Genomic DNA, 26,319 nt, shown 5'->3' with positions numbered 1-26,319 from the left:
TGACAAGGGCACCAAGACCACTCCAGTGGGAACAGGGCAGTCTTCTCAACAGATGGTGCTTGAACAACTGCATGTTCACATGCAAAAGAATTAAGCTGGACCCACACCTTACAGCATATTCAAAAATTAACACAAAACAGCTCCCTAACCTCAATGTGAGAGATCTTTGTTAGGCAATTTTTCTTGGATATGACACCCAGAGTACAAGTGACAAGAGAGAAAAACACAGATAAATTAGACTTCATCATAGTTAAAAACTTTTGTGCTTCAGAAAATGCACATCAAGAGTAAAATCACTCACAGAATGAGAGAACATATTTGCACATCATGTATCTGGTAAGGTACTTGTATCAGAATATAAAAAGAACCACTCAACAATAAAAAGACAAATTACCTTAAGATTTTATTTATTTATTCATGAGAGAGAGAAAGGGGGGTGCAGAGACACAGGCAGAGGGGGAAGCAGGCTCCATAAGGGAGCCTGATGCGGAACTCGATCCCAGGTCTCCAGGATCAGGCCCTCGGCTGAATGCGGTGCCAAACCGCTGAGCCACCCAGGCTGCCCAACAAAATGGGTTTTTAAGAGGGCGCCTGGGTGGCTCAGTTGGTTAAATGTCCAACTCTTGGTTTCCATTCGGGTCATAATCAGGGTTGCGAGAATGAGTCCTGTGTCGGGCTCCATGTTCAGCATGAAGTCTGCTTGGGATTCTCTCCCTTTCCCCCTCCCTCCCCTTCTGCCTTTCGACCCAATTCACATCGCTCTCTCTCAAATAAATAAGTAAAATCTTTAATTTAAAAAAATAGGCAAAAGATTTGAATAGATATTTCTCTAGAGATATATAAATTACCCCCAAACACATGGAAAGATGCTCTACATCATTAGTTATCAGGAAAATGCAAATGAAAACCACAATGAGAGAAGCCCGGGTAGCTCAGCAGTTTAGCGCCGCCTTCAGCCCAGGGTGTGATCCTGGAGACCCGGGATCGAGTCCCACGTCAGGCTCCCTGCATGGTGCCTGCTGCTTCTCCCTCTGCCTGTCTCTCTCTCTCTCTCTCTCTCTCTCTCTCTCTCTCTCTCTGTCGTTCTCTCTCATGAATAAATAAAATCTTAAAAAAAAAAAAACACAATGAGCTACCACTTTCACATCCACTGCAATGGCTATAATTAAAAACAGTAATAACAAGGCTTGGTGAGGATGTGGAGAAACTGGAACCCTCACACACTGTGGCAGAATGTAAAACGACATTGTCACTGTGGAAAACAATTTGGCAGTTCCTCAAAAAGGTAAATATGGAGTTACCATATGACACAGCAACTCCTCCACTCAAGAGAAATTAAAACACGTTCACACAAAAATTTGTACTCAAAATGTTTAGAACCGCATTATTTACAATTGCCAAAAAACAGAAACAACCCAAATGTCCACCAACAGATGAAAAGATAAATAGCTTATGTGTCCATACAGCAAAATATTATTTTAGTGGTGACAGTTGTGCAATTCTCTGAATTTACTAAAAAGCACTGAAGTATACACTTCACATGGATGAATTATATGGTATGTGAATTATACCCAAATAAAGAATATGGACGCAAAAGCTAACTAAACCACCCACATTTTTTGTATTTCAAGTCCTTATTTCTTAGCTAGAAGTATAGGTGTCCCTCGATTTATTGTACTTTGTCTGATTACACTTTGCAGACACCACACTTTTTACAAATAGAAGGTTAGTGGCAACTCTGTGTCATGCAAGTCTATTGGTGCCATTTTTCCAAGAACATTTGCTAACTGCCTATGTGTCACATTTTGGTGAGTCTCACAATATTTCAAACTTTTTCATTATTATTATGTAATCTGTGATCAGTGATCTTTGATGTTACTATTGTAATTGTTTTGAGACACCACAAACTCACCCATATAAGACAGCAAACCTAACACACACATGTCGTGTGGGTTCTCACTGCTCCACGAACCAGCCATTTCCCTACTCTCTCCCTCTCCTTGGGTCTCACTAGTCCCTGAGACATAATATTGAAATTAGGCCGCTTAATAACCCTAAAATGGCCTCAAAGAGTTCAAGTGAAAGGAAGAGCCCCACATATCTCACTTTAATTCAAATGTTAGAAATAATTACTCTTAGAGAGGAAGGCATATTAAAAACTGAGATAAGCCAAAAGCTAAAAAAAAAAAAAAAAAAAGCCAAAAGCTAGGCCACTTACACCAAACAGCCAAGTTGTAAAGGCAAAGGAAAAATTCTTGAAGGAAATTAAAAGTGTTCCTCCAATGAACACACCAATGATAAGAAAGCACAGCAGCTTTACTGCTGATTTGGAGAAAGACAGAAGACCAAATGAGCCACAACATTCCCTTGAACCAAAACTTAGTCTAGAGCAAAGCCCTCACTCTCTTCAATCTATGAGGGCTGGGACAGGTACGGAGGCTACAGCAGAAAAGTGTGAAGCTAGCAGAGGTTGTTTCATGAGGTTGAAGGAAAGAAGCCATCTACATAACATAAATGTACGAGGTGGAGCAGCAAGTTATCCATAAAACCTAGCTAATATAATTAAAGACAGTGGCTATGCTAAACAACAAGCGGTCAGTATAGACAAAATAGCCTTCTTTTGGAAGATGTCGTCTAGCGCTTTCACAGCTAGAGAGGAGAAGTCAGTGCCTGGCCTCAAAGGATAAAAAGACAGGCTGACTGACTCTCTTATTAGGGGCCAATGCATCTGGTGACTTTAAGTTGAAGCCAATGCTTACTGACCATTCCAAAAATCCTAGGACCCTTAAGAATTATGCTAAATCTATTCTGCCTCTGCTCTATAAATGGCACAACAAGCCTAGATGACAGCACATCTGTTTATAACACAGTTTACTGAATGTCTGAAGCCACTGTTGAGACCTACCACTCAGAAAAAAAATTTCTTTCAAAATATTACTGCTCATTGACAGTGCACCTGGTGACCCAAGAGCTCTGACGGAGATGAACGAGATAGATGTTATTTTCATGCCTGCTACCACAACATCCATTGTGCAGCCCATCATTGGTCAAGGAGCCATTTCAACTTTCATGTCTTACTATTTAAGAAATGCATCTGTAAGGCAATAGTGCCACATATAGTGATTCCTCCAATGGGTCTGTGTGTGTATGCACATGTGTGTTCTTCCATGTGTGAAGAGTCTATTTAACATGTAAAAATGCTTCCCTGCTGTCCCCAAGACATGTTGTACATTTCACCCACAGCCCCCCATCATAGCAATAACATTCCTGCTGTCAGGGGTGCTCAAGCCAGCCAGGCCCTGCCAGTGGGAAAGGAGGCCAAGCGGTGCCTGCCTATGAAATTTCAACTTTTCCTTTCATACATGTTTATTACACAAGTCTGCTGTCCGTCCCAGTCGGATCTGGGCTTGCTTACCTCGGCGTGCTCTCAAGTCCCCCTTCCAGCTGCCCGGGGCCCTTTGTATAAGGTGTCCTAATACTATTTTGTTTTGTTTTGTTTTGTTTTTTTAAATAAACAATGTTTTGTAGATTTCAGATGACTATGCAGAGGCCTAGGGGACCCTAAGCTCTGGGCAGGGGCCTGGGGGTCCCGGATTTCACGGCCCAGGCTTGGGAGCGGAGGGCGGGGGGGATCCAGAATTGGTTGTAAATACTTTGCATATTGTCTGATTAAACACAATCAGACCTCAAAAAAAAAAAAAAAAAAAAAAAAACTGGCAAAGTAAACTCAAAACCTTCCAGAAAGAACCCACCATTCTAGATGCCATTAAGAATTCCAGAAAGAACTTGCCATTCTAGATGCCATTAAGAACATTTGTGATGTATAGGAAGAGCTCAAGATATCAACATTAACAGCAGTTTGGAAGAAGTGGATTCCAACCCTCATGGGTGACTTGGAGGGGTTCAAAACACCAGTGGAGGAAGTCACTGCAGATGTGGTGGAAATAGCAAGAGAACTAGAAAGTGGAGCATGAAGGTGGGACTGAATTGCTGCCATCTCACGATAAAACTTTATCAGATGAGCAGTTGCTTCTGATGGATGAGCAAAGAAAGTGGTTCCTTGAAACAGAATCTACTCCTGGTGAAGAAGCTATGAAGCTTATGGAAATGACAATAAAAGATTTAAAATACTACATAAATTTAGTTGATAAAATAGCAGCAGGGTTTGAGAGGATGGACTCCAATTTTGAAAGAAGTTCTACTGTGAGAGAAATGTCATCAAATAGCATCACATGCTACAGAGCAACCATTTGTGAAAGGAAGAGCCAACTGATGCAGCAAAAATAAAGTATTTTTCAATTAAGGTATCCATATCTTTAGGCATAATGCTATTTGTACACTTAATGAACTACAGTATAGTGTAAACATCACTTTTATATGCACCAGAAACCAAAAAATTCATTTGACTCAGTTTATCCTGATACTCACTTAACTGTGGTGGTCTGAAACTGAACCAGCAATATCTCTGACATATGCCTATATATCCCACATCTTTCCAGTGATCTTTGTGGCACTGAATTATATACTTTAAAAGAGCAAATTATATCTCAAGAAAGTGATTATTTAAAAAAAAAAAAAGAGACTAAAGATGAACATTGTGACTTTGCTCCATAGGCAAAAAGTGAGCTAAGAAGCTAAATTATAAGCTAAAAGGTCATTTTCTGAGACCCATTCAGAGGACATGGAAGGACCAAGGCTTAGCATCACTGAAGATCCCATCAGACTCCAAAGCTATTCCCTCTAATGACCACTCACCTGGCTCTTCCATGTGAACAATGATCCAGTTGAAGGCCACTTCAGCTCCCATGTTTCCAGTAAAGTACACAGCCTTCCGACATGCTTCTAGAGGGAAACCCATCTCAGCCAGCTGCATCACTGAGGACTCATCAATATCTGAGGCTACAGAGCACAACAGAATATTCTGGTGTCAAAACAAAAAGTCCCTTAAAACATAAACTCTCTTTCTCTTTGTCTTAGCTTCTCCTTACCCACTATTCACATGCTATCCAAAGAAAGTGCTATTTTGTTTGGTGTGTAAATGGTGGTTAAACTTCGTTTTCTTTTAATTCTTCCAAATATTAAGCTATTTGAATCTAAATATCTTTGACCTAAACAGGAACCATGGTAATTATCTGGACAATCCAAGCATTGAAAAACAATTCCTTAAGATTGTATGGAGAGGGCAGCCTGGGTGGCTCAGGGGTTTAGCATAGCGCCGCCTTCAGCCCAGGGCGTGATCCTGGAGACCCAGGATCAAGTCCCACGTCGGGCTCCCTGCATGAAGCCTGCTTCTCCCTCTGCCTGTGTCTCTGCCTCTCTCTCTCATGAGTAAATAAATAAAATCTTTCAAAAAAAAAAAAAAAAAAGATCATATGGGGAGATTAGTGTATTCCCAGAACCATTTCAGCCTCACATATCATTCTCAAGACTTATCCTAAAGCAGCCTCTCCTATCACTGAAATCTGAAGAGAAAAGCATTATCTATACAGGCCTAAAAGCCGAGTCCTTAAATCTTACAGGAAGTTATACCAGGCCTTTCAGTATATCAGCAATCGAAGGAAGTAATCAGCTCTAGGAAATGGAGAACCCAAATGTTAAGTATAGGACAGAACATTCTGTAATGGTATACACTTAAGATATTAGAAAGGTAGCTTTATAAACCTAATGTAGGCTTTTGTTTTCATCTTTTCATAACGATATATAGATACTGGTAGAGATGTGTGTGTATGTGTGAGTGTATATTGTGTACGTATATGTGTATACATATAAGCACATACATATATATGTGTATACATAAACATAAAAACCTATAGGCATGTGTATATATATACATGTACATACGTGTGTGCTTACACACACACACACACACACACACACACATACATGTGTGCCTACATAATGCTCTCAAATTACCCAACAACTGGAGGGGAACAGGAGCACAAAATATACCCCTTCTGTTTTCCATGTCCTGAGGTCTCTAATCTACTAAAACTTCTGCCAAAGATGGCAGTTAGTAGAACTGAGGAGTAGCAGGAGAACTGAGGATTAGAGATCTATTCTATAAAAATTATATTAAAAATGTATTTATCAGGGTACCTAGATAACTCAGTTAAGCAACTGACTCTTGAATTTCAGCTCAGGTCATGATCTCAGGGTTGTGAGACTGAGTCCCACACTGGGCTCTGCACTGGGCATGGAGCCTGCTTAAGATTCTCTCTCTCTCTCTCCCTTTGCCCCTCCCTCTCTCCCCTCCTGTCTGCGTGCTCTCTCTAAAAAATAAATAGGTTCATAAAAGTTCTCTCTTACAAGGAAGATACACAGAACATCCTTTCGAGATTAAGTTTTAAGAAAGCAATGATTTAGTACAGCAGTGATTGAAAATGTAAATTCCATTTTTGTGAAAAATAAAGTGAGCTTTCTATTGAGAAGGATACATGCCAAGTGTTAACAATGGTTATAGATGACTGATGAAACCCTAAATGAACCTTAATGTTAACCCATAGTTTGTAAATATCTTTTTACTCTTCTAATAAAGAAAATCATTATTCTTTAAAAATCTGAGAAAGTGGGACGCCTAGGTGGCTCAGTGGTTGAGCATCTACCTTTGGTTCAGGTCATGATCCCGGGGTCCTGGGATTTAGTCCCACATCAGGCTCCCCACAGGAAGCCTGCTTCTCCCTCTACCTATGTCTCTACCTCTCTCCATGTGTCTCTCATGAATAAATAAATAAAATCTTTTTTTTAAAATCTGAGAAAGATAGGATGCAAATGTTAAACAATCTCAGATAATTTTATTTTCTCTTGTTGAGTACAGATAGTTGCTGATAAGACAGTAGCTTAGATCTAGGAGGAAATCAATGGCCAAACCATGAACACTGGAAACTGGTTGAATGCTCCCAGTCAGAGACGGACTCCTCTGGCACAGTCAGTTCCAACCACCCATCACCTCTCCTGGGGCAAAAGCCTTGCAGGCCAGCTCTCTACAGGATCGGGGCAGCTAGTAAACCTCTCACATTCCAGAAAATGTCAAGCAGCATGAAAAGCACAGTTGACTCCTAGTCCTGGTTCTGCTCCCAGCTCTTGGGTCTCTGAAGTTTCCTGAGTCTCAGCTTTATACTCTGTAAAAGGTTACCTGCCCTGCCCTTCTTACTGTGATAACCAAATGAGAATCTGATTTTGTATGAATAGTAAAGTTATATACTATTGACAGAATTTATGACATAATAAATGCAATATGACTTCTGGTAACCATTCCAAAGTATTAACAACCATTGTTATTATTATAATTAGATTATTCACAAGGCAATGGTTTTTCCAAGACCTTTCCTGACCCTGGGGGCTTCTTCTAGCAATGAACAAATCATAATCAACCAAGGAAAGGAAATGTGGAGGTCTAAAGCCACATGATCAATCATTTGCAATGTAAAACACATGCACTTCTAAATTAACAATAGTTTGTCTCTGGAAGGGTTTTGTAGAAAAAAAGATTCAGAGTATTTAATGTTAAATACTCCCCCTTCCTCCCAATTAATATCTAAATATTCACTATAAATAGTGTTCTTTTCAGAAAACCAAGAGTATCAACTCCTACAGGATTAAAGAACTAAAAGTCTATAAAATTAACACACAATCCAATGAAATTACTAACCTTGAGAGTATTAATTAATGCTACCATGTCCTGTCAGTCATGAGTCTTCACTACATATCCAGCAATAAGAATGGAAAAAATGCCTGGCCACTGTGCCATCACTGCATAAAGAGCTCTACTCATGACCAGAGTGGAAAGAAATGGCATCATTAGTCCACCCTCATACATGAGGAGACTAAGACTCTGAGAAGTAAATTTTTCTAGCTTGCAGTCACAAATGGCAGGACCAAGTTTCCAATCTAGGGCTGGTTGGCTTTCATGCTGATGATCACTCTCCTGAGCTCCAGAGCCACTTAATGATCATTTCACTGGCTTCCATTTGCTGCTAACTCAACTTGCAGACAAAGAATCATCCCACCCAAGAAAAGCTGCACACATACACATGCAGAGAACAACACCCCTTTACTGATCCCACAGACAAATAAATGTCAGACCAGTGACAATTATAGGATACTGAGAAAAACTTCAAAATATACATACGGTCTATCAGTTGGTTCATCAGACGATCTGGAAATTAATGGAGAGGGCAGAAAATAAGACCAAAGCATGGCAAAGAGTTTTAGAGAAAGAAAAAGAGTCCATGCAGGGCAATCCCTAATCCCTCGCCCTTAGGAATCCCACACTGTTGTCAACCCCTCTGCATCCCACCACACACACTGCCCAGCCTATACAACATGAAATCATTACAGCAGGGAGTGAAAATAAACAAGTTTCAGGCATTTCAACCAGATAAAACATTATGCTCTGGTTATCATCTTCACGAAATAAATTTATCTCCCTGTATTTCTAAGAACTCTGTATAATTACAAACCAAAGATTCTGTTAAGAACATCAGAGAAAGCAGGAGCAGTGCTAATAAACTATCCTGTTCTTCTCTGATGCTCATACTGATCTCTGCTCTCTGACACCTTTAATGGACCACCCATACCGCATAACCCAGAGTGTCCCACTGATAGGTCCCTTCTTTACTCTCCATACTCTATAATTTAACATTTTACTTAGCATCAGAGAATAATGGAACATAGATGCCTATACTGAATCCTATCTTGCTATTCCTGGATTCACCTTAGCCTTCTTTTGAACCTGAACATGGTAATCAATAATATTCAATGCTCAACTGATTAAAAAAAAAAAAAAAAAAACCTTTGGAAGAGGGGCCCAGAGTGCTCTCTCACTATCAATTCATCTGATGAACTGATTAAAAAGGTGAACAATAAGTGACTCAGTGAGCAAACAAAGCCAGAATAAAACTGATTTCATTAATAACTGAGCTAAAAATGAAACCAAGATTTTTTGACACTGGCCTTGGATCCACAAAAGTGAAGCAATTATTTTCTGCACATCCTTTTCCCTTAAAAAGTTAAATGTTCTGAACAAAAAATTTAGCCTTCACAGGGCAAACTGCTCCCTTGCTATGAAGCAGTGACAAAGCTGGGGAGGTGAAATGTGGTCAAGATTTTTAAAACCAACACACACTATTGAATTTCCCCTTTTGGTTGTCCAGAGGTACTCCCAAGATGGTACAGCTCCTCAAGATTAAGAGCCTAATGAAAACACACTCCTCTTCCCTACAGGCCCATTTATCTGCAGAAGGTGAAGGAGGGACAGGGAGGGGAAGCCAGAGGCAACATAATCTAAAACTTTTTGGAGATTTGCTGCCCTCTATTGGCAGTGATTTTTGCAAGTCTGTTTCAACTACTCATGATGGGTCTGTGCCTGGTCCCAAGTCTACTGTGAGATTACAGCTGCAGCCAGGACTCACTACTGTGTGTCTATGGTGGGTTACAACACAGGAAGATGGCCAAGGGACGACAGGGTGGTGGAAGAGAAGAGACTCTTCCATTGTGGGGTGGGGCAGGCAGAAGGGTAAGAGAACATCATCGGGCAGAAGATGGTACCTTTCGAGTCATCAGGAATGACTATAGGGGGGCTGATGTCCGGAAGTTCCTCCTCTCCTGGCTGTAACCCCCTGGCTCGGAGATGATTGATATCAAGTAGGTCTGGCATATCAATAGAAACATCTACAAAGTGAGAGAGATTACATTCACCGGACTCTCCAAAAATCCACAATAACCCCCTAAGATCAGCACCTCTAATTCTTATGTGCATGTCTCTAAGCAGAGTTAAGGGATCATTTTCAGTTCCCTGGAATAGGCCCCTAGACCAGCAGTCTCACTGAAACGTTAGATTTAATGGAGAAGCAGGGGGAAAATACAGAGCCTTTCAAGCTGAATAAGCCAGAGGTAAGCCAAAGGTTGCAAGTTGGGAGCCCAAAGACCAATTGTAGCCCAGACATTTTCTGATGTTTTTAAAATGTTGGCAACAAATTCCATTTTTTAAATCAGAAGATTTAAAAATCCATATTCCAGACACCTGGGTGGCTCAGTGGTTGAGTATCTACCTTTGGTTCAGGTTGTGATCCCAGGGTCCTGGGATCAAGTGTTGCATCAGGCTCCCCACCGGGAGCCTGCTTCTCCCTCTGCCTATGTCTCTGACTCTGTGTGTCTCTCATGAATAAATAAATAATTTTTTTAATCCATATTCCCAGCTTGTTTTTAAATACAAATATTCTCATATGGTAACAACTGCCCTGGGGCTGATCTTCAGCTTCCACTCTAGACAATACATGCCCTCCAAGATTGTAGGGCACAGACCCCAATGCTCCAATTACCCCCATGACCCTGAACATCATATTTCCAATTCTGATTCTTCTACTAAAGAAATGTTTTTCTAAGCCATGTCTTTATCCAAAGTGGAAATACCCAATATAGATCATGATAGCAAGGCTACACATTTCTTATATCCAATGTACTCCTTTCATTTACATTATCTCCCTATCCGTATCAGGCAGCTGAGTTTTCAGCCCCTAGATTACACCTTTTTTCAGATCATGATGAGCACTATGATCATTCTAACCAAGGTAATAAAGAATGAAGTTTTAAAGAAATAAATTGAATCTCAAGTGTGTTAGTCTTGGGAAAACTTTTTTTAACTTCTCAGGTCAGCTATTATTATACTGACTTATTCAAATACAAAATTTATCAGTCTAGAGGCTGTTCAGGTTTAGTGTTATATTCAGATATGATAATAATGAAAAATGGGTCCAAATGTTAGTGTGAGATAGGTCTCTCAGGCTAGCAAATAGAACTTGAAAACACTATCCCCAAAACCAGTTATGATGTTAGGTACATAAATCCTATCTTAAAACAACAACCCAAAGAAAAAGCTCAGTTAAAAAAAAATTCAATCTCAAAGGATAGCAAAAAACAAACATAATGTCTAACCAACAAAATCAACACAACTGTTACTCAACAGAAAAATTCAGGTTCATTAAAGCCAGCTTTGAGTCTCCTTTAAATTCAGCAAGTCTATGGAATCTGAATTTTTTTATCCTTTATGGAAATTCCAAGGACAGAAATATAAGAAAGCTGTTTCCAAAGCAGTTGAAAGCCTTTAAAAGAAAGCAGTTTTCTCTCTCAGGTACTTCTCAGGTCCACAGAGGAAAGGTTGAGTGATGAGCATCTTGCCCAAAAATCATTCCACCAGGAAAATCACACATCTGCCTCACAATCGGTCATGGCCCTGCATCACATCACGGGGCAAACAAGTGCCCGGTCCACCGAGGGCTGGAATTTCCTGGGAAACCAGTCCTGCCGATTTCACATTCTTTTTACCTACCCTCTCCAGATGAGCTGATGAGTGCCCAATTAACTAGTGTGAGGCCCGGGTTGTTGTTTTTTAAGTGCTCAGACACATAAAATCTTTAAAAGACTGGCAAACAGTCTGAGGAACTTGCTCAAGAAACAACAAAGGGTAAAACTGTACATCCTTCTGTGGCATGGAGGACAGCCTAATGACACCTTGTTGGATCCTGATGATGGAGAACTCTAATCTCTAAAAATGGTCAAGGGCCTTTAAAATTAGCAAGAAAAAAAAAAGCCCAATTAAGCCAAAATCAAATCTCTTTTTTGACAATGTAATGCCACTGACTGTATTTTATTAATAAAATTTGTATGATTTAAGTGACTGTCATTAGCCACACCTGCCTGCTTCGGAGGCCAAGGAGAGATAATAAAAAGAGCGTGTATCTGCAATTACCTGCACCCCCAAGTGTGGGCTTTGGCCAGCAGCACCAGCAGCATCAGTATCACCAGAGAGCTTGTGAGAAATAAAGAATCCCAGGCCCCATCCCAGACCTGCTGAATTAGCACCTTCATTCTGCCAAGATTCCAGGGAATTTGTATGCATGTTACAGTTTGGAAAGCACTGTTGGTTTGATAACGTGGGGATCTCATTTTCACTATTAGAATCTAGTCATTCCAGAATGCATTAGTAGAGGGGCAGGCAGCATGTGGTGATTTTTATTGCCAGTGCTTATCATGTACTCTGACTCAAAAGAGAAAGGTGGGGATGATGGGAAAAGAAGAAAATGGAACTATTTTTGACAGCCAACCACCTGGGCCCTTTCACATGCCATTTTTTTCCCCAATGGCCAATTTGATGTTTTAAGCAAAAGCATGCAAAAGATACATACCAAATTTCTTGGGAACCCAGTCAAGACCAAAAGTGAACTTCTTTATCTGCACTACCAAGTATTCAGGGAATGAGGCAAAGCGGGACGTTCTGGGAAACACAAGGGGATTAAATCAATGAAACAAGGCAATACGAGTCTCGAATGTAGCTCATGAAGCATCAGAAGCTTTGTCTGAGGCATACCTGGCAGTTCCAGAGACTGCACTAAAGATAAAGGAACACACAAACAGACACAAGCCGACACATGCGCACCTGCTCCCAGTCATTCGTCCTGGCCTTTCCACAAGGAGAAAATGTTTAACAGAGGAGCCTAGTGTCTCTTGAGAATGAGAATTTGGAACATGCTGCAAAATCACACTTTCAGTCTGCTCTAGCATTTTGTATTTCTGAAAAGTACTTTTCAACCACAGTCACTTGTTTTTTCTAAAACCCTTGCAAGAATTTAAAACAGTTGACCCTTGGACAAAGCAGAGGTTAGGGATACTGACCCTCCCCCCACCCCAGGCAGTCGAAAATCCACATGTAACTTTCAACTCCCCAAGAACTTAACTACTCATAGTCCACCTCTTATCATAAATCCTTCCAATAATATAGTCAATTAACATATTTTAGCTCATATGTATTATATACTATGTTCTTACAATAAAATAAGCTAGCAGAAATACAGCACTGTACTGTAAAAAGCCCAATGGACTCACACAGTTCAAACCTGTGTTGTTCAAGGATCACCTGTGTGTGTGTCTATGTGTATATATATACATATTATATTTGCAGGAGTGTGCAAGCATGTGTGTGCTCTGTGGTTTATACATGTGGTTTTGAAAGCTCCCCAAGTAATCCTGATATACCCCTAAGCTCCCCTCCCACTGAGAATCACTATCTTATAGTACAAAGTTGGCATGAGGGGAGTCTGTTAGAACTTTGATAGAGGTTGACTTTCGGAAATGCCAAAGCCTCATTAAAATATTACTATATCAAAATCCACGGATCTACCATTTACTTCAACGTGGATGGAACTGGAGGGTATTATCCTGACTGAAATGAGTCAATCGGAGAAGGGCAATAATCACATGGTTTCACTCATATGGGGAATATAAGAAATAGTAAAAGGGATTATAAGGGAAAGGACAGGAACTGAGTGGGAAAAGTTAGAGACGGAGACAAACCATGAGAGACACCTAACTCTGGGAAACAAAGGATTGTGGAAGAGGAGGTGGGCGGAGGGATGGGGTGACTGAGTGACGGGCACTTGAGGAGGGAACGTGATGGGATGAGCACTGGGTGTTATATGTTGGCAAATCGAATTTAAATAAAATATTTTTAAAATAATTTAAAATAATTAATGTAAAATATTTTAAAATAATAATAAATAAAATCCATGGCTATATAGATTATTATATATATCATTTAAGATTCAAATTTATATAAATCTGAACCTTAAATTTTTAAATTAATACATACGGTCAATATCTTGAGTTTCCCTTCAAACTTTCAGGAATTGCCTGGATTTGGTACCTAGTACACCAAATTCATGCCCCAGTTCCAGCTGATCCTGTCCACATTTATCATCTTGTTTATGACAAGCATTTGTATGTGAATGTCAATGTGGATAGTGCAGGTACATGTAAGAAAGAAAATAAGCTGTAGACAGATACTGTATGTATCTTTTAAAATAAAAGGTTCTAGAATCCCGTCCCCACAACCTTGATTTTTCAAATCTAAGTCATTGCCTTCTACTTAAAATGTATCAGCCCAGAATTCAGAAAGCAAAGCAAATACAAGTGCACTGCTGCCCCCTCGTGTAGAAGAGAAACCATAGTACAGGGACAGAGCACTATCCCAAAAAGGGGTCAAAAGATGTGGATATGGGTCTAAGATGTGCTCCTTAATTCACTCCAAATGTGGACGAATCACTGAGCCTCCCTGAGGCTCTATTTTCACATCTACAAAACAGATTTATTAAAAATATCTACCTGCCAGGTCATGAAATGATGTGAAACCATTTGGCACACTAGAATATATACCATGTATATGGAGGGAATTAGCATGATTATTTTGTCATAAAAGAGCTAGAATCAAAAAAAAAAAAAAAAGAGCTAGAATCACCAGGTGCTACACGCTGACTTGGACTGTTGCCGACATGTTTTTTGCCCCAGGCAAGTCACTTAATCTCTCTCTATCTCAATTATCCATCACAAGGATGATAGAACCATATAGGCAATAATGTGAGTTCTTTCAAAAATAGAAGTTTAACCATCCTAAAGAATTTATTTATTATTATCCTGGTTCATTCTCCAGAAATTATATTATCTCTAATTAGGTTTTCCTTCTGAGAATCAATAGTAAACATCATTCCTACTTAAATATAGCCAAGTCCCAATTTCACCAAAACCCAACAAACGCCTAGTATATTCAACTAATTTAAAAATGTCATCTCTCTGACCTCTTCCTCTTAACACATCAACTTAAAAGCTGGAAAATATATAACAGATCAGCCAAAAGTCATCAGTAAATCAGTGATTTCCAAAATGTGGTTCAGAAGCCCCAAGACTCTCACTCACAGTTGGTTTGTGGTCAGTATCTATGTGAGTAAATCAGTTGGTGATACCATTGATAAGAGGCAATGCAGGGAACTGGAGGCTAGGGTAGGGTCGGGGAAGAGTGGATAATCAACACATCCCTTTGTTATGGGTAACTACCAACATAAGAGTACCAGAAATCGGATTAGATGACACCCACATTATATTTGCCCTAGCTGGTAAACATGCTTTATTCATATTTGTAGCTGCTTTGGGTCTCAAATTGAATCACACAGGTAGTAACTGCTCAATATATATTTGTTCAAAATAATGTCAGAATTAATAATTTGCATTCATTAATTGCAAGTTTGGGACATCAAGTTTAGTGAAATCCCACAAAGTTGTAAATTATACAGCACTTACTCTTTCATTCCTAGAAATTAAAATTTTTCTTGGAGGAATGCCTGGGTGGCTCAGCAGCTGAGCGTTTGCCTTTGGCTCAGGTCATGATCCCAGAGTCCTGGGATCGAGTCCCACTTCGGGCTCCCCGTGGAGAGCCTGCTTCTCCCTCTGCCTGTGTCTCTGCCACTCTTTCTGTGTCTCTCATGAATATATAAAATCTTTTTTTTTAAGATTTATTTATTTATTTATTCATGAAAGACAGGGAAGGAGAGACAGGCAGAGACACAGGTGTCTCCCGGGTCTCCAGGATCACACCCCAGGCTGAAGGCGGCGCTAAACCGCTGAGCCACCAGGGCTCCCCAGAATATATAAAATCTTTAAAAAAAATTTTTTCTTGTAAAGTTATGTATTTAATAAAGACAATTAGAATGTAAGTCATTCAAAAACCAGGGAGACACACAGCAAATTTACCTCCAAAAACTGCTATGGTAACTAAATGAGTCAGGATACAAAGTGCTTAGAAGAGTGCCTAACAACACTATTGTGTTGTCTATTGACAGCCTATCATCATTATTTAAACCATATCAATTATTCACTAATTACAATTGACGCAAAAACACTACAAAAGCCTTAATAAGGAAAAAATGTAAGCTGTCCCTCTTCGTGAAATTAAGATTGCCCACTGTATTGAAAATCTGGCAACTAAAAAAATATAGTTCTATCCTTTCCCTTAAATATGTTGAAAATATGATAATCAACCACACGTCAAACTGTACAACCCAAGGCCAAAAAAAGGAAAGGAAAGATAAAAACAATGGTTGTGACAATTTCAGCATACACTTTGCTCGAGTCACTATACAAAGCACTTTGCATAGTTTAGCTCTCCTTACTCTTCATTCCCACCCTGTGAAGAAAGTACTACAATCATCCCAGTTTACAAATAAGGAAACAGTAGGGTCACTTGGCCAAGGTCACATATCAGTAAGTCCTACACTGGGGATTCAAACACTGCCTGTCTACCTAAAGCTTGTGCTCTGGAACCCCACACTGTGCTCTCCTCTTCATAAATGAAGGATTGGAGAAAGCAGAAACCTCTCCCCCACACAGTTAGGTTAGCACTGCCTACAACTAAATATTAATAGCATTTGAAGAGAAAACAATGTATGCAAGCATCATTCCTCCATTACAGATGGAAGAAAGACATTGAGTGGTGACTCTGCCCTTGGGTAGAACATAAACTGGGGAGTGGAGACAGGAGAAGAATCCAGATCTCCTGACCAGTCATCCTCGAGTGAGAGTCTTCATTTCTGGAAAGTTAATGCCTCCCAACTCCATTTTAATGATGAGCCCTTTCCAAGTGATGAGAAGGCTCCTTCCTGCAGACCCAGAGTCACACCTTGCACTTGTAAGACATAAGGCTACTTTTCTGAAAAGGAGAAAAGGATGGCCAAGCAGATAGGTAAATGAAAAATACTCCGCAGCTTACACCTGATGCTGAGGACTTTCTAGGAGGCCCAGGTCTCCTAATCACTTCTATGTTCCAAGCAGAATTAGAATTAAAGTACAAAGAGAAAAGGATCAATGTTTGAAAACTCTTCCACCAATTAGCAATAATTAAAGTAGAAAAAAAAGTCATGCTGCATACCTTAAATGGACAGAATATTCTTTTTCTCAATATATATCAGCATATGTCAATATCTCAATGATGTCAATTCTATCTCAGTAAAGAAATGGAGTCTACCACTAAGATAGTGCATCGATGTCTAACTACCCAATGAGGTCTCCAGGTTGCAGTGAAGTGAATTTCACACAGTGAACGCACCAATTCACCAACACTTCTTTGCAAGGACACATACACACACACACACCACAGACCCTATAACTGAGCAATCCTAGGATGGAAACTTACTCCACAATGGATAATTGATAACTGAATGGACTATTACTACTCTCATTCAGATATGAACAACATTTTTAAAAATTATTTTAGGAAAATATGGCTTTTTTAAGCTTTTAAAATAAATTCTTTGTGTTTCCCATTTTTAACATATGAAGTAAATCATCTGAAACAAAGAGGAATCCCAAGCAATGGGTGCTGCAGAGAATAAGCAATTTAAGTTTCACTGCTACCTGAGGTGATAAAAAACATCTAGCAGTAGCTCTTCAGTCTTCACGCCCCTTTACATCAATTAGAACTCAATTTAGCTAGGACAGACGGCCAAAGAATATCGAAAAGGAGTAAAATTCTCAAAGCCAAACTTGCAAACCTCCCTTCATTTTATGGCACTGTGAGTACTCTTTTTCCAATTGTATGATGTGCATTGGCAAGGACTCAACTGTATAAAATCAATTAAGGTGTCAAGTGGAGAAAGAAAAAATTTTATGTACCTGACAATGAGGTGCACAGTGTGGAAACAACATCTTTCAAGTCCTGAGCAGCTCATCCAAACAAGCTCAGGAGCCCTATGTCCACTTTGAGATGCTCTGAGAGCCCTGGTCACCATGTTCAAAGCCAAATCTTTAATAATGGAATTAAAATCTATCATAGTCAGAGTTTAAATATTGACAACTGTCATAAGTATTTCTGTAATTTCTTCATTAATATCATTCTTGCCATGTAATGGTGGGAGTGGAAGGTTTTGGGGAGTTCTTGGCTACACTCCTTTGGCAAAAAAAAAAAAAAAAAAAAAGGCAGATTCCTAATACAGGATAAATCCCAACCTTGCAGGAATCCCTGGGTGGCTCAGCAGTTTAGCACCTGCCTTTGGTCCAGGGCATGATCCTGGAGTCCCGGGATCAAGTCCCACATCAGGCTCCCTGCATGGAGCCTGCTTCTCCCTCTGCCTGTCTCTCTCTCTCTCTCTCTCTCTCTCTCTGTCTCTCACGAATAAATAAATAAATATTTTTTAAAAAAATCCCAACCTTGCTTGAAGAAAAAAAAAAAAAAAAGACATTCCCTCCCTGACTCACAATATAATATAGATTCTAAGCCTATTTTATTGGACAGGCCTCACAAGTAAGCTCTCTGACCATGAGGGTCGCATGAATCATAATCCAATCTCACTACACATGAGCAAGCGTGCACAGACTCATACAATACCCTGCCACCTTTCCCCTCCTCATCCCCACTTCTCAAGGGCCCCTCCTCATGCCACTATCACCACACAAGCACAAACACACAAGTGCATACACATGCGCACTTACTTCACACCCGCAGATTTTGCTTGTAGGGCGCTACTCCAGAAGTCATCTACATTTTCTGGTTCAGAAAAGGCCTGAAGGCAGGCACTAAACGGTATCTTGGCACGAACCAACTCGGGAAGGGGTCTTCTGTTTGCTTCTGCTTCCCTTCTCGTCAATTCATAGGCAATCAGTTCATCTGAGTAAAAGAGCAAATTGTACTCACTTGTACTCACTCTAGCTTCTTGAAGTGAAAAATACTCCCTTTGGCCAATCTTCCTGAAGATATCTGGGCCAGGGCAGGATTACTTATTTGTTGCCCTTTATGGATCCAGAAAAGCCTACTGAAGGGCTGTTCTTGAGCCATTTTTAAAGTGGCACTGACAGGCTGCATAAGCCATTCATATTTTTTTGCCTGTTCCCCTTTGAGACTGATGGGAGGGATCTGTGAACTCCAGCCCAGATCAGAGGTCCTCCTGACCTCACATGTGATATAAGTGATGCAGAAACCTGGTCCTTCATTTGTCCAGAGGTCAAGGCTGGGATTACCCAAATGCCACCTTCCAATCACAAAGTCTTCACATCACAGAATCTCACACTGAATGGAGACCCAAGGGTCATCTCATTCTGATTAGAGGTCATGGAGAGTGTGGACCAAGGAGCTAAACTGTAGGGACCACAGTCCTCCACTGCACTCAGCACATGATTCTAACCAGCACTGCCCTGACAATGAGGTGACCCACAAGGTCAGGTAGCAGAGCTACCAGCCTAGAAGGCCTTTCTACACTATTCCTACTCAAACAATTAAATACCAAGGGAAAAAGGAAACAGCACATCATCAACTTCCCAGGAGTCAGTAGATCTGCTCTTGGAAATTGCCTATAAGTCAAAATTTTACATAGTTTTGAGTGGGTCTTTCTGGGAATTCCTTTTGTTTACCCCCCAAAAAAATCACTCCTGATTATCAGTTTTTAGGCACCCTTATGCCCTTCTGTGTCTTCTTAAGCACATCTGAAAATGGGTTTAAAATTCATTGTCCAGGGCAGCCCGACTGGCTCAGCAGTTTAGCGCCACCTTCAGCCCAGGGCATGGTCCTGGAGACCCAAGATCAAGCCCCACGTTGGGCTCCCTGAATGGAGCCTGCTTTTCCCTCTGCCTGTGTCTCTGCCTCTGTCTCTCTCTCTCTCTCTCTCTCTCTGTCTCTCATGAATAAATAAATAAAATATTTTTTTAAAAAATTCATTGTCCAGTCCACAATCAGTTTATGATGTACTTAGATCTAGAATACCAGCATTAGGTGTTCCCAGCAATCAATTTCCAGAGACTAAATTATAAATATTTCTGAAAAAGAATAGTTGTCACTCACAAATTATAAACAGTGAGTTAGAGAGGATCACAGAACTGAGTGGAACCTCCTCAAGGCTGGGAAGAGAGAACAATTAAGCCTAATTCTAAACTGGAAACAAACTACAGACCCCTACCCTCATTTCTACCTTATAAAATGGGTAAGAATTTAGAAACTGATCAAAAGCTGCATGAGCTTATAGAAAATGGAAATCATTTCATCCCAAAAATGTCATTATCATCACTTTTCAATTAGCACAGCAAACTGACTCTCCCCCACAAAAAAAGAGGAAAGAAGGCCACCCAGTGAATTACTGACTTTTACAGAAATGACCAGTTCACAGGACACAAGAAATAGAGCAAACATTTTGCCTTTTTCTGCTTCATTTCTAAGAAATACCATTCTCCCATTCTCCCAGACAAACGGACTAAAGGAGTCTTTCCCAGAGACCCCAGCCTTACCGCAGCTCCTCTACATTCTTCCTGTTTCCAAAGTCCGAAGACCCTTCTAAGGGGCCTTGCCCTACAAGAGCCCTGCCCCACTGCATCTCCCACAGGAGGCGTCTTCAATTCTCAGATTACTTCAAGCAAGCTCTCCTAGATCGTCTCACCTCAAAAAATGCGATTCTGATCATTTCCCCCAGAATTTATGGCATAAATCATTGAGCGCTAACATTAAAGAATTTTCCACATCTATAATTACAAATAATATTCCCCCAAACTAAGCTGACTCCAAATCAACCAGTTGGTCAAATTTATAGGCACTAAAATAGGTTCTATCCATAATCCCTCCAACAAAAACCCATGATGCCTCTGACTCTTCTCACATGGGGGCTGAGGTAAAGAGACGTGCCAACCAGACACCATCTGGGCTGGGTCTCCTCCTGACGTGACTTAGCAGTGACTAAACCACATTATCTCTGACTGCAGGGTTTGCACGGATGAGGAAGCACACGGCCAATTTCCCACTCTGGGACCATTACCCTTGTTGGTTGCTGCCTCCATGGCCACAGGTAACTGCATCAGGTAATCCACTCTCTCCGTGTAGCGGACTTTTCGAGTCTGACAGCACTGGATACGTTCTTCCACCAAAAACCGAAAAACATCACTTGGGTTTTCAGAGCCAATGCGGTTCCTCTGAAGGTTAGATTATATAAGGTTAGTAAAAGTATGAAATATTAAGCCGTGAATAAAAACCAGCATAGAAGAGAATATAAATCTGGTGTAAGGATTGGGCATTACTAAGCCTTCCCTGTGGGCATGGCGGTTCACCAGAGTCCTTTAATAACCAAACACTGCCATATATCCCAAAATGGGGGGACTGGTTAAACTATAGTTCATCATGTGAATGAACATTACACAGCTACTAACAGTCATCAAAGAGGAACTGACCTAGATGGAATCAGAAGAAAGGGGGTGGGAGAACCATCCTATAGGACTGCCCTGGAAAAATGAAGGCGCATATGCTATGGTCATGTAAATGCATTAGTGTAAATTATATACAAATTTTAAAAAGAAATCACACTACATTCAAATATGTAATGATGTGGCAAAATGTTCACAACAGGATAAGTGGAAAACAATGCTTGGGACACCTGGGTGGCTCAGCGGTTTAGTGCCGCCTTCAGCCCAGGGCCTGATCCTGGAGACCCGGGATTGAGTCCTGCATCAGGCTCCCTGCATGGAGCCTGCTTCTACCTCTGCCTGTGTCTCTCTGCCTCTCTCTGTTGTCTCTCATGAATAAATAAAATCTTAAAAAAAAAAAAAAAAGAAAAGAAAAGAAAACAATGCTTATAAAACAGCATGAAGAGAATAAATGCTCCCAGAAAGTGACTGGTGGGTCAGACACCAAAATGTCAGCACCGGTTGTCTGTAGGGGCTGTTACCACGAGTGATTCTCATTTTTTCCTTTGTGCCTTTTTATATTTTCCGCAAAGAACAGGTTTGTAATCAGAAAAAAAAAAAAAAAAAGTAGTTGTTTTTTTAAGGGGGTAGGGGTGAGAGCCTTTCATCATGAATTCTCAGTACTTTTAAAAACCACACACTGGGACGCAGGGGTGGCTCAGCAGTTTAGCGCCTTCCTTTAAAGCTCAGGGTGTGATCCTGGAGACCCGGATCGAATCCCACGTCGGGCTCCCTGCATGGAGCCTGCTTCTCCCTCTGCCTGTGTCTCTGCCTCTCTCTCTCTCTCTCTCTCTCTGTGTGTGTGTCTCTCATTAATAAATAAATAATATCTTTAAAAAAATAAATAAAATAAAAATAAAAACCACACACTTAATGAGATTTGACTCTGCTGTGAGCAAAGTGTGACCATCTCTGCGTGGTGGCACAAGGACACCAAATACCACAGTGGACTCTTAAGGAGCTCTGTCACGGAGATCAAAAAAAAAAAAAAAAATTGAATGAAAGAACGGACAAACATTCCTTTAAGTACAAATTAAAAGGAGAACAGGGAGCTCCAGAAGCACCAGAAAACAGGGCATGAGGAGCGATTACGGCCAAACAGGCTGAGTGGAGAAAGCCCCAGTCGGCTGCTGCGCAAGCCGGGAGCCGGGAGCCGGGAGCCGGGAGCGTGAGCGACTCCGGAGAAGGGCTGGGGGGGGCATCCCGGCCCTGCCAAGGGGGCTGCGCGCCCTCCCTCCGACCCTTCGAGCAGTTCCGAACACTGGCGGACTCACCTCTACTAGATTCACCAGGTGCAAGAAAAATTCCTGGGCGTCCTGCTGTCTATTAGAGGAGAATTCGGGGTGGCTCTTGCTTACAAAGGCCTTGAACATGCGTGGAGAGATCCCATTTTGCTGAGGCTGAAATATAAAAAATAAAACCAACTCACAGCCCTTTCGTACATACCAAGGGCATGAGGCGGCCAGCAGAGGAGGGGCTACCGGAAGGCCCGGTTCTCAGAGGAGACAGCTGAAGCTGAACAGTAAGAGCCAACACTCACTGAATGTGGCTACACTCGCACCCCACTAATGAGACTTGACAAACACCCTCACTTTCCAAGGAAAGGCATTCCTGGGGCCCATCCTCACAGGTGTGGCTCCATGGTGGCCAAACCGGTCGGTCAGAGCCCAGGTCAAGCAGGCTGTTGAGGTGGGAGAAGGAGTCCTTGGAGAGAAGTCAACGGCGAGGAGAGTCCTGTTGCACCCCCCTTCCCTCCCCATGAGAGATGGGGCAGGGGCGGGGGGGCGCACGCACACCTCATTTGGTTGTGCTTTGCTTCACTGTGGTTTGACCATGTGGTGTTTTTTCACCAACTGAAGTTTTGCGGCAGGCCTGCATCAAGCAAGTCTTTTGGTGCCATTTTCCCAATAGCACTTGTTCATTTTGTGTCTATGTGTCAAATTTTGGACATTCTTGAAATATTTCGAACTTCTTCATTATTATTGTATTTGTTATGGTGATCCGTGGTCAGTAATTAAAACTCCATGAAAGCTCAGATGATGGTTAGCATTTTTTAGCAAAAAGGTGTTTTTAATAAGGTACGTACACTGTTTTTTTTAGACATGATGCTATTACACACTTAATAGACCACAGTATACATCAGCAGCCACACATTTTGCCGAGTACATGAACTACTTTTACTTGCACTGGGAAACCAAAAAAATTCATCTGGCTCACTTGATTGCAACAGTCCCCTTACTGCGGTGGTCTAGAACCAAACCCCCTTACTGCGGTCTAGTTTTCTCCGAGGTATGCCTGTACTTGCAAGAACAGGAAATGACACCGCACGCCCCAGTAACCGCTGCAGAGGTGCTCAGGCGTGTGTGTCTGCCCTGGGCTGTTTCTGGATTAGAACACAGGTTGTTACCAGGAGCCTGCCCACCCCTCACCTGGAGACGCTGGAGGAGACTGGCAGCAGCTGCCAGGATGACAGAGTGGGAAGAACGGGTGGCAGGGACAACTCTGGAGGGCAAGGATATGTGAACTTCCCCGGGGACTGGAAGACCAGGTCAGGAAGAAACCAGGCTCCCTTCAGAAAGGACAGTGCATATGACGATCGAAGGTCAGCTGGCGGAAAAGACCTGAGGCAGGAGCCGAGGTAGGGGTTACAGATTAGCTGGACAGAGCATCAGGGAGAGATCCTAGTGGAGGTCCCTAAGGGGACAAGCAGGGAAGAGGGACATCTCTAAAGAACTGCTAATGTGCCGCTACATAAAGGCTAGTCATGGCAGCCAGGAGGGAGCCAAACACACTAGTTCAGTGAAAGGCTCTGCTTCTTGTCCAATGTCTCCATCCCACGGTCCTTGATTGACTCAGTGAGGCCAGAACCAGAGGGAGCAAGAGCAAAAACCTACCAGAGGATGCTGATGCTAACCCTTGTGTACCACTAGTTTCTGAGATTCTCAAGCCTGCTAGAAGAGAGAAGCTTTAAACTGTCTTTGATGTGAAGTAGACTTTTTTTTTTTATAAATTTATTTTTTATTGGTGTTCAATTTGCCAACATATAGAATAACATCCAGTGCTCCCGTCAAGTGCCGAAGTGGACTTTTTCAATGCTGGTAATCTGTTGGAAATCTAGGCGATCTGCCTGAGATGCTCTGAAGAAGCAGAATGGGATGTGTCCATGTTGCCACTGAGGACAGAGATGGGCTCAAGGCAAAGCTGATTCCTGAGTCCCCTCCAAGTTCACTCATCTAATAATGGCCTACCTGTCACTTCATTTAAGACTCAACCATAACCCTGCAGAGAAGGTACTGCTGTTATCCTCGCTTTATAGCCAAGGGAACTGAGATGGGCAAAGACACGCCAGACAGGTCTTTCAACTCAAAGTGGTCATTAGCCAGGTGATCCTGCAGCTAATGCAAGAGTAGAACCAGAATGAACTCCAGGTTCTGATTCCAATTCCAGGCTCTCTGACACAAAGACAGAAGTGGCAGCTGTCGCACATAGTAGGTCTCAGTGAGACAAACCTCACCTTGCCAATCAAGTAGAACAAAGCAGTTCACATACTCTGCAAAATGTATGGCTGCTACCCACCCACTTCTTCTCAAAACCTCCACTTGCGGGCAGCCTGGGTGGCTCAGTGTTTTTGTGCTGCCTTCAGCCCAGGGTGTGATCCTGAAGCCCTGAGATCGAGTCCCACATCAGGCTCCCTGCATGGAGCCTGCTTCTCCCTCTACCTGTGTCTCTGCCTCTCTCTGCGTGTCTCTCATGAATAAATAAATAAAATCTTAAAAAAAAAAAAAAAAAAAAACTCCACTTGCTTTGCAGGTGGAGGCCACAATTCCCCTCTGGAGTCCAGAGAACATGCTCCCTGGGCCACCACTGGGCACACGGCACAAAGTGCCTCCCACTTCCTTCAACTTTCGATCTGCTCTGACCTGTCTCTTCTGCAGGACTTGGCAGGTGAAGGCCACGTCTCACACTTTGAGATCTCCTGGACACCCAGGCCAATGCCGAGGGTCTAAAGACCACAGGAGATGTGCATGATCACATAGATCCAAAACCCTCATCCGTCTCCCTGCAGCCCAGGGGGCTCTACATCGGAAATCTCCCCAACACATATGTTTTAAGCCATGCTTCTTATAAAACTCAGGTGAATTTCCTGTCTTGCTGAATATACATCTGGCTTTGTCATCCAGTTCTGACTAATCACCAACATCACCCAGAGCACTCCTGGGGATTCCACCCTCCAAGAGCTGATATACCATGGGCAAATGGCAGACAACACACGGATCTATCTCTAACAAATGCTGAGGGACCCTGCACCAGACCTAGAACAGTGCTAGCAGCTTTTAGAAGACAATTCCCCAAAGTGGCAGCATTTGGACATCTGAGGACTTAGAAACCAAATGTAAATGATCAGCTTGCACACACGCATGGCTTCCGATGTGCTTCCAGTGCTAAGTAAAGACTGACTTATATCCAATAATTACTTTTCCTACCTGTACAGACACCTCCTGAAAACAATGTAACAACTGTAACTCTCTTTACTCACCCTGCTGATGCCTATCTGCACTGTATCAGCCAACACAAACACTGAAAAATAATGCCTTACTTCTTTGCATAACAGCTAACATTTATTCATCCACTTAACAGAAATTTACTGATGTCAGTCACTGTTCTAGGAACTCAGGTGAATACTTACTAGGTGCCAGGCATAGTTCTGAGTACCTTATAGATGTATCCTGTTTAACTCACTTAACCTGATGATGATAACGATGATAATAATGATTTTCTCTACCTGATGGATAAGGAAACTGAGGCAAATCAGCTGTGTGATCCAGGGCCACAGCTACAAAAGTCAGTCATCTGCTGTCCCTGTCTTGCTGTCCGTCTCTGTGTCTGTCCCTCTCTTTATCCCATGTCTTATAACTGTTTTCACATACTAATTTTCATCTCTGATGGCCCTGAGTCCATCTTCCCAGTTGCTGAGAAAAGAAGACAGTAGTACCTCTTGGACTCTGAATAAGCCCACTTCAAAGCCACGCGCCTCTGGAGCCGACACTACAGGTCACTCCAGCAACTATTCCTCCACCCGTTGCAGTGCAGAGGCACTGCTTGGAATAAATCTTTTCACATTGTGCACTCCCTCCCTGCTGCTGATGGCATTTCTTCCTGCAAGAAAGAAAGGGCTTCAACTTGACGTGGCTGCCAGTCTGCATCAAAGCAGCTGCCTTGGGAAGTTCAACAAGTCAGTAAATTCAGAAAAGCTAGCTGCTGCTCTTTGCCACTGTGTGATCATATAAC

At 41.8% G+C, this 26,319-nt stretch overlaps 1 protein-coding gene across 3 annotated transcripts in view; it reads right to left on the bottom strand.

Moving 5' to 3' along the window:
* USP13 (ubiquitin specific peptidase 13) overlaps nucleotides 1-26,319 on the bottom strand; it is a 126,572-nt gene that overhangs the window by 31,923 nt on the left and 68,330 nt on the right. For all 3 annotated transcript variants that reach the window (XM_077879734.1, XM_077879735.1, XM_077879736.1), the window contains 7 exons: nucleotides 22,305-22,430; nucleotides 20,610-20,763; nucleotides 18,307-18,481; nucleotides 12,183-12,271; nucleotides 9,547-9,669; nucleotides 8,129-8,155; nucleotides 4,756-4,899 (listed from right to left, as the gene is read on the bottom strand). In XM_077879734.1, the coding sequence (XP_077735860.1) occupies nucleotides 4,756-4,899; nucleotides 8,129-8,155; nucleotides 9,547-9,669; nucleotides 12,183-12,271; nucleotides 18,307-18,481; nucleotides 20,610-20,763; nucleotides 22,305-22,430 (838 nt within the window). The remainder of the gene's footprint in view (nucleotides 1-4,755; nucleotides 4,900-8,128; nucleotides 8,156-9,546; nucleotides 9,670-12,182; nucleotides 12,272-18,306; nucleotides 18,482-20,609; nucleotides 20,764-22,304; nucleotides 22,431-26,319) is intronic.

Source organism: Canis aureus, chromosome 31 (assembly GCF_053574225.1).
Source record: "Canis aureus isolate CA01 chromosome 31, VMU_Caureus_v.1.0, whole genome shotgun sequence".
NCBI lineage: Eukaryota > Metazoa > Chordata > Mammalia > Carnivora > Canidae > Canis > Canis aureus.
Note: the sequence above shows the minus strand (reverse complement) of the source record. Positions and strands in the feature narration are given on the sequence as shown.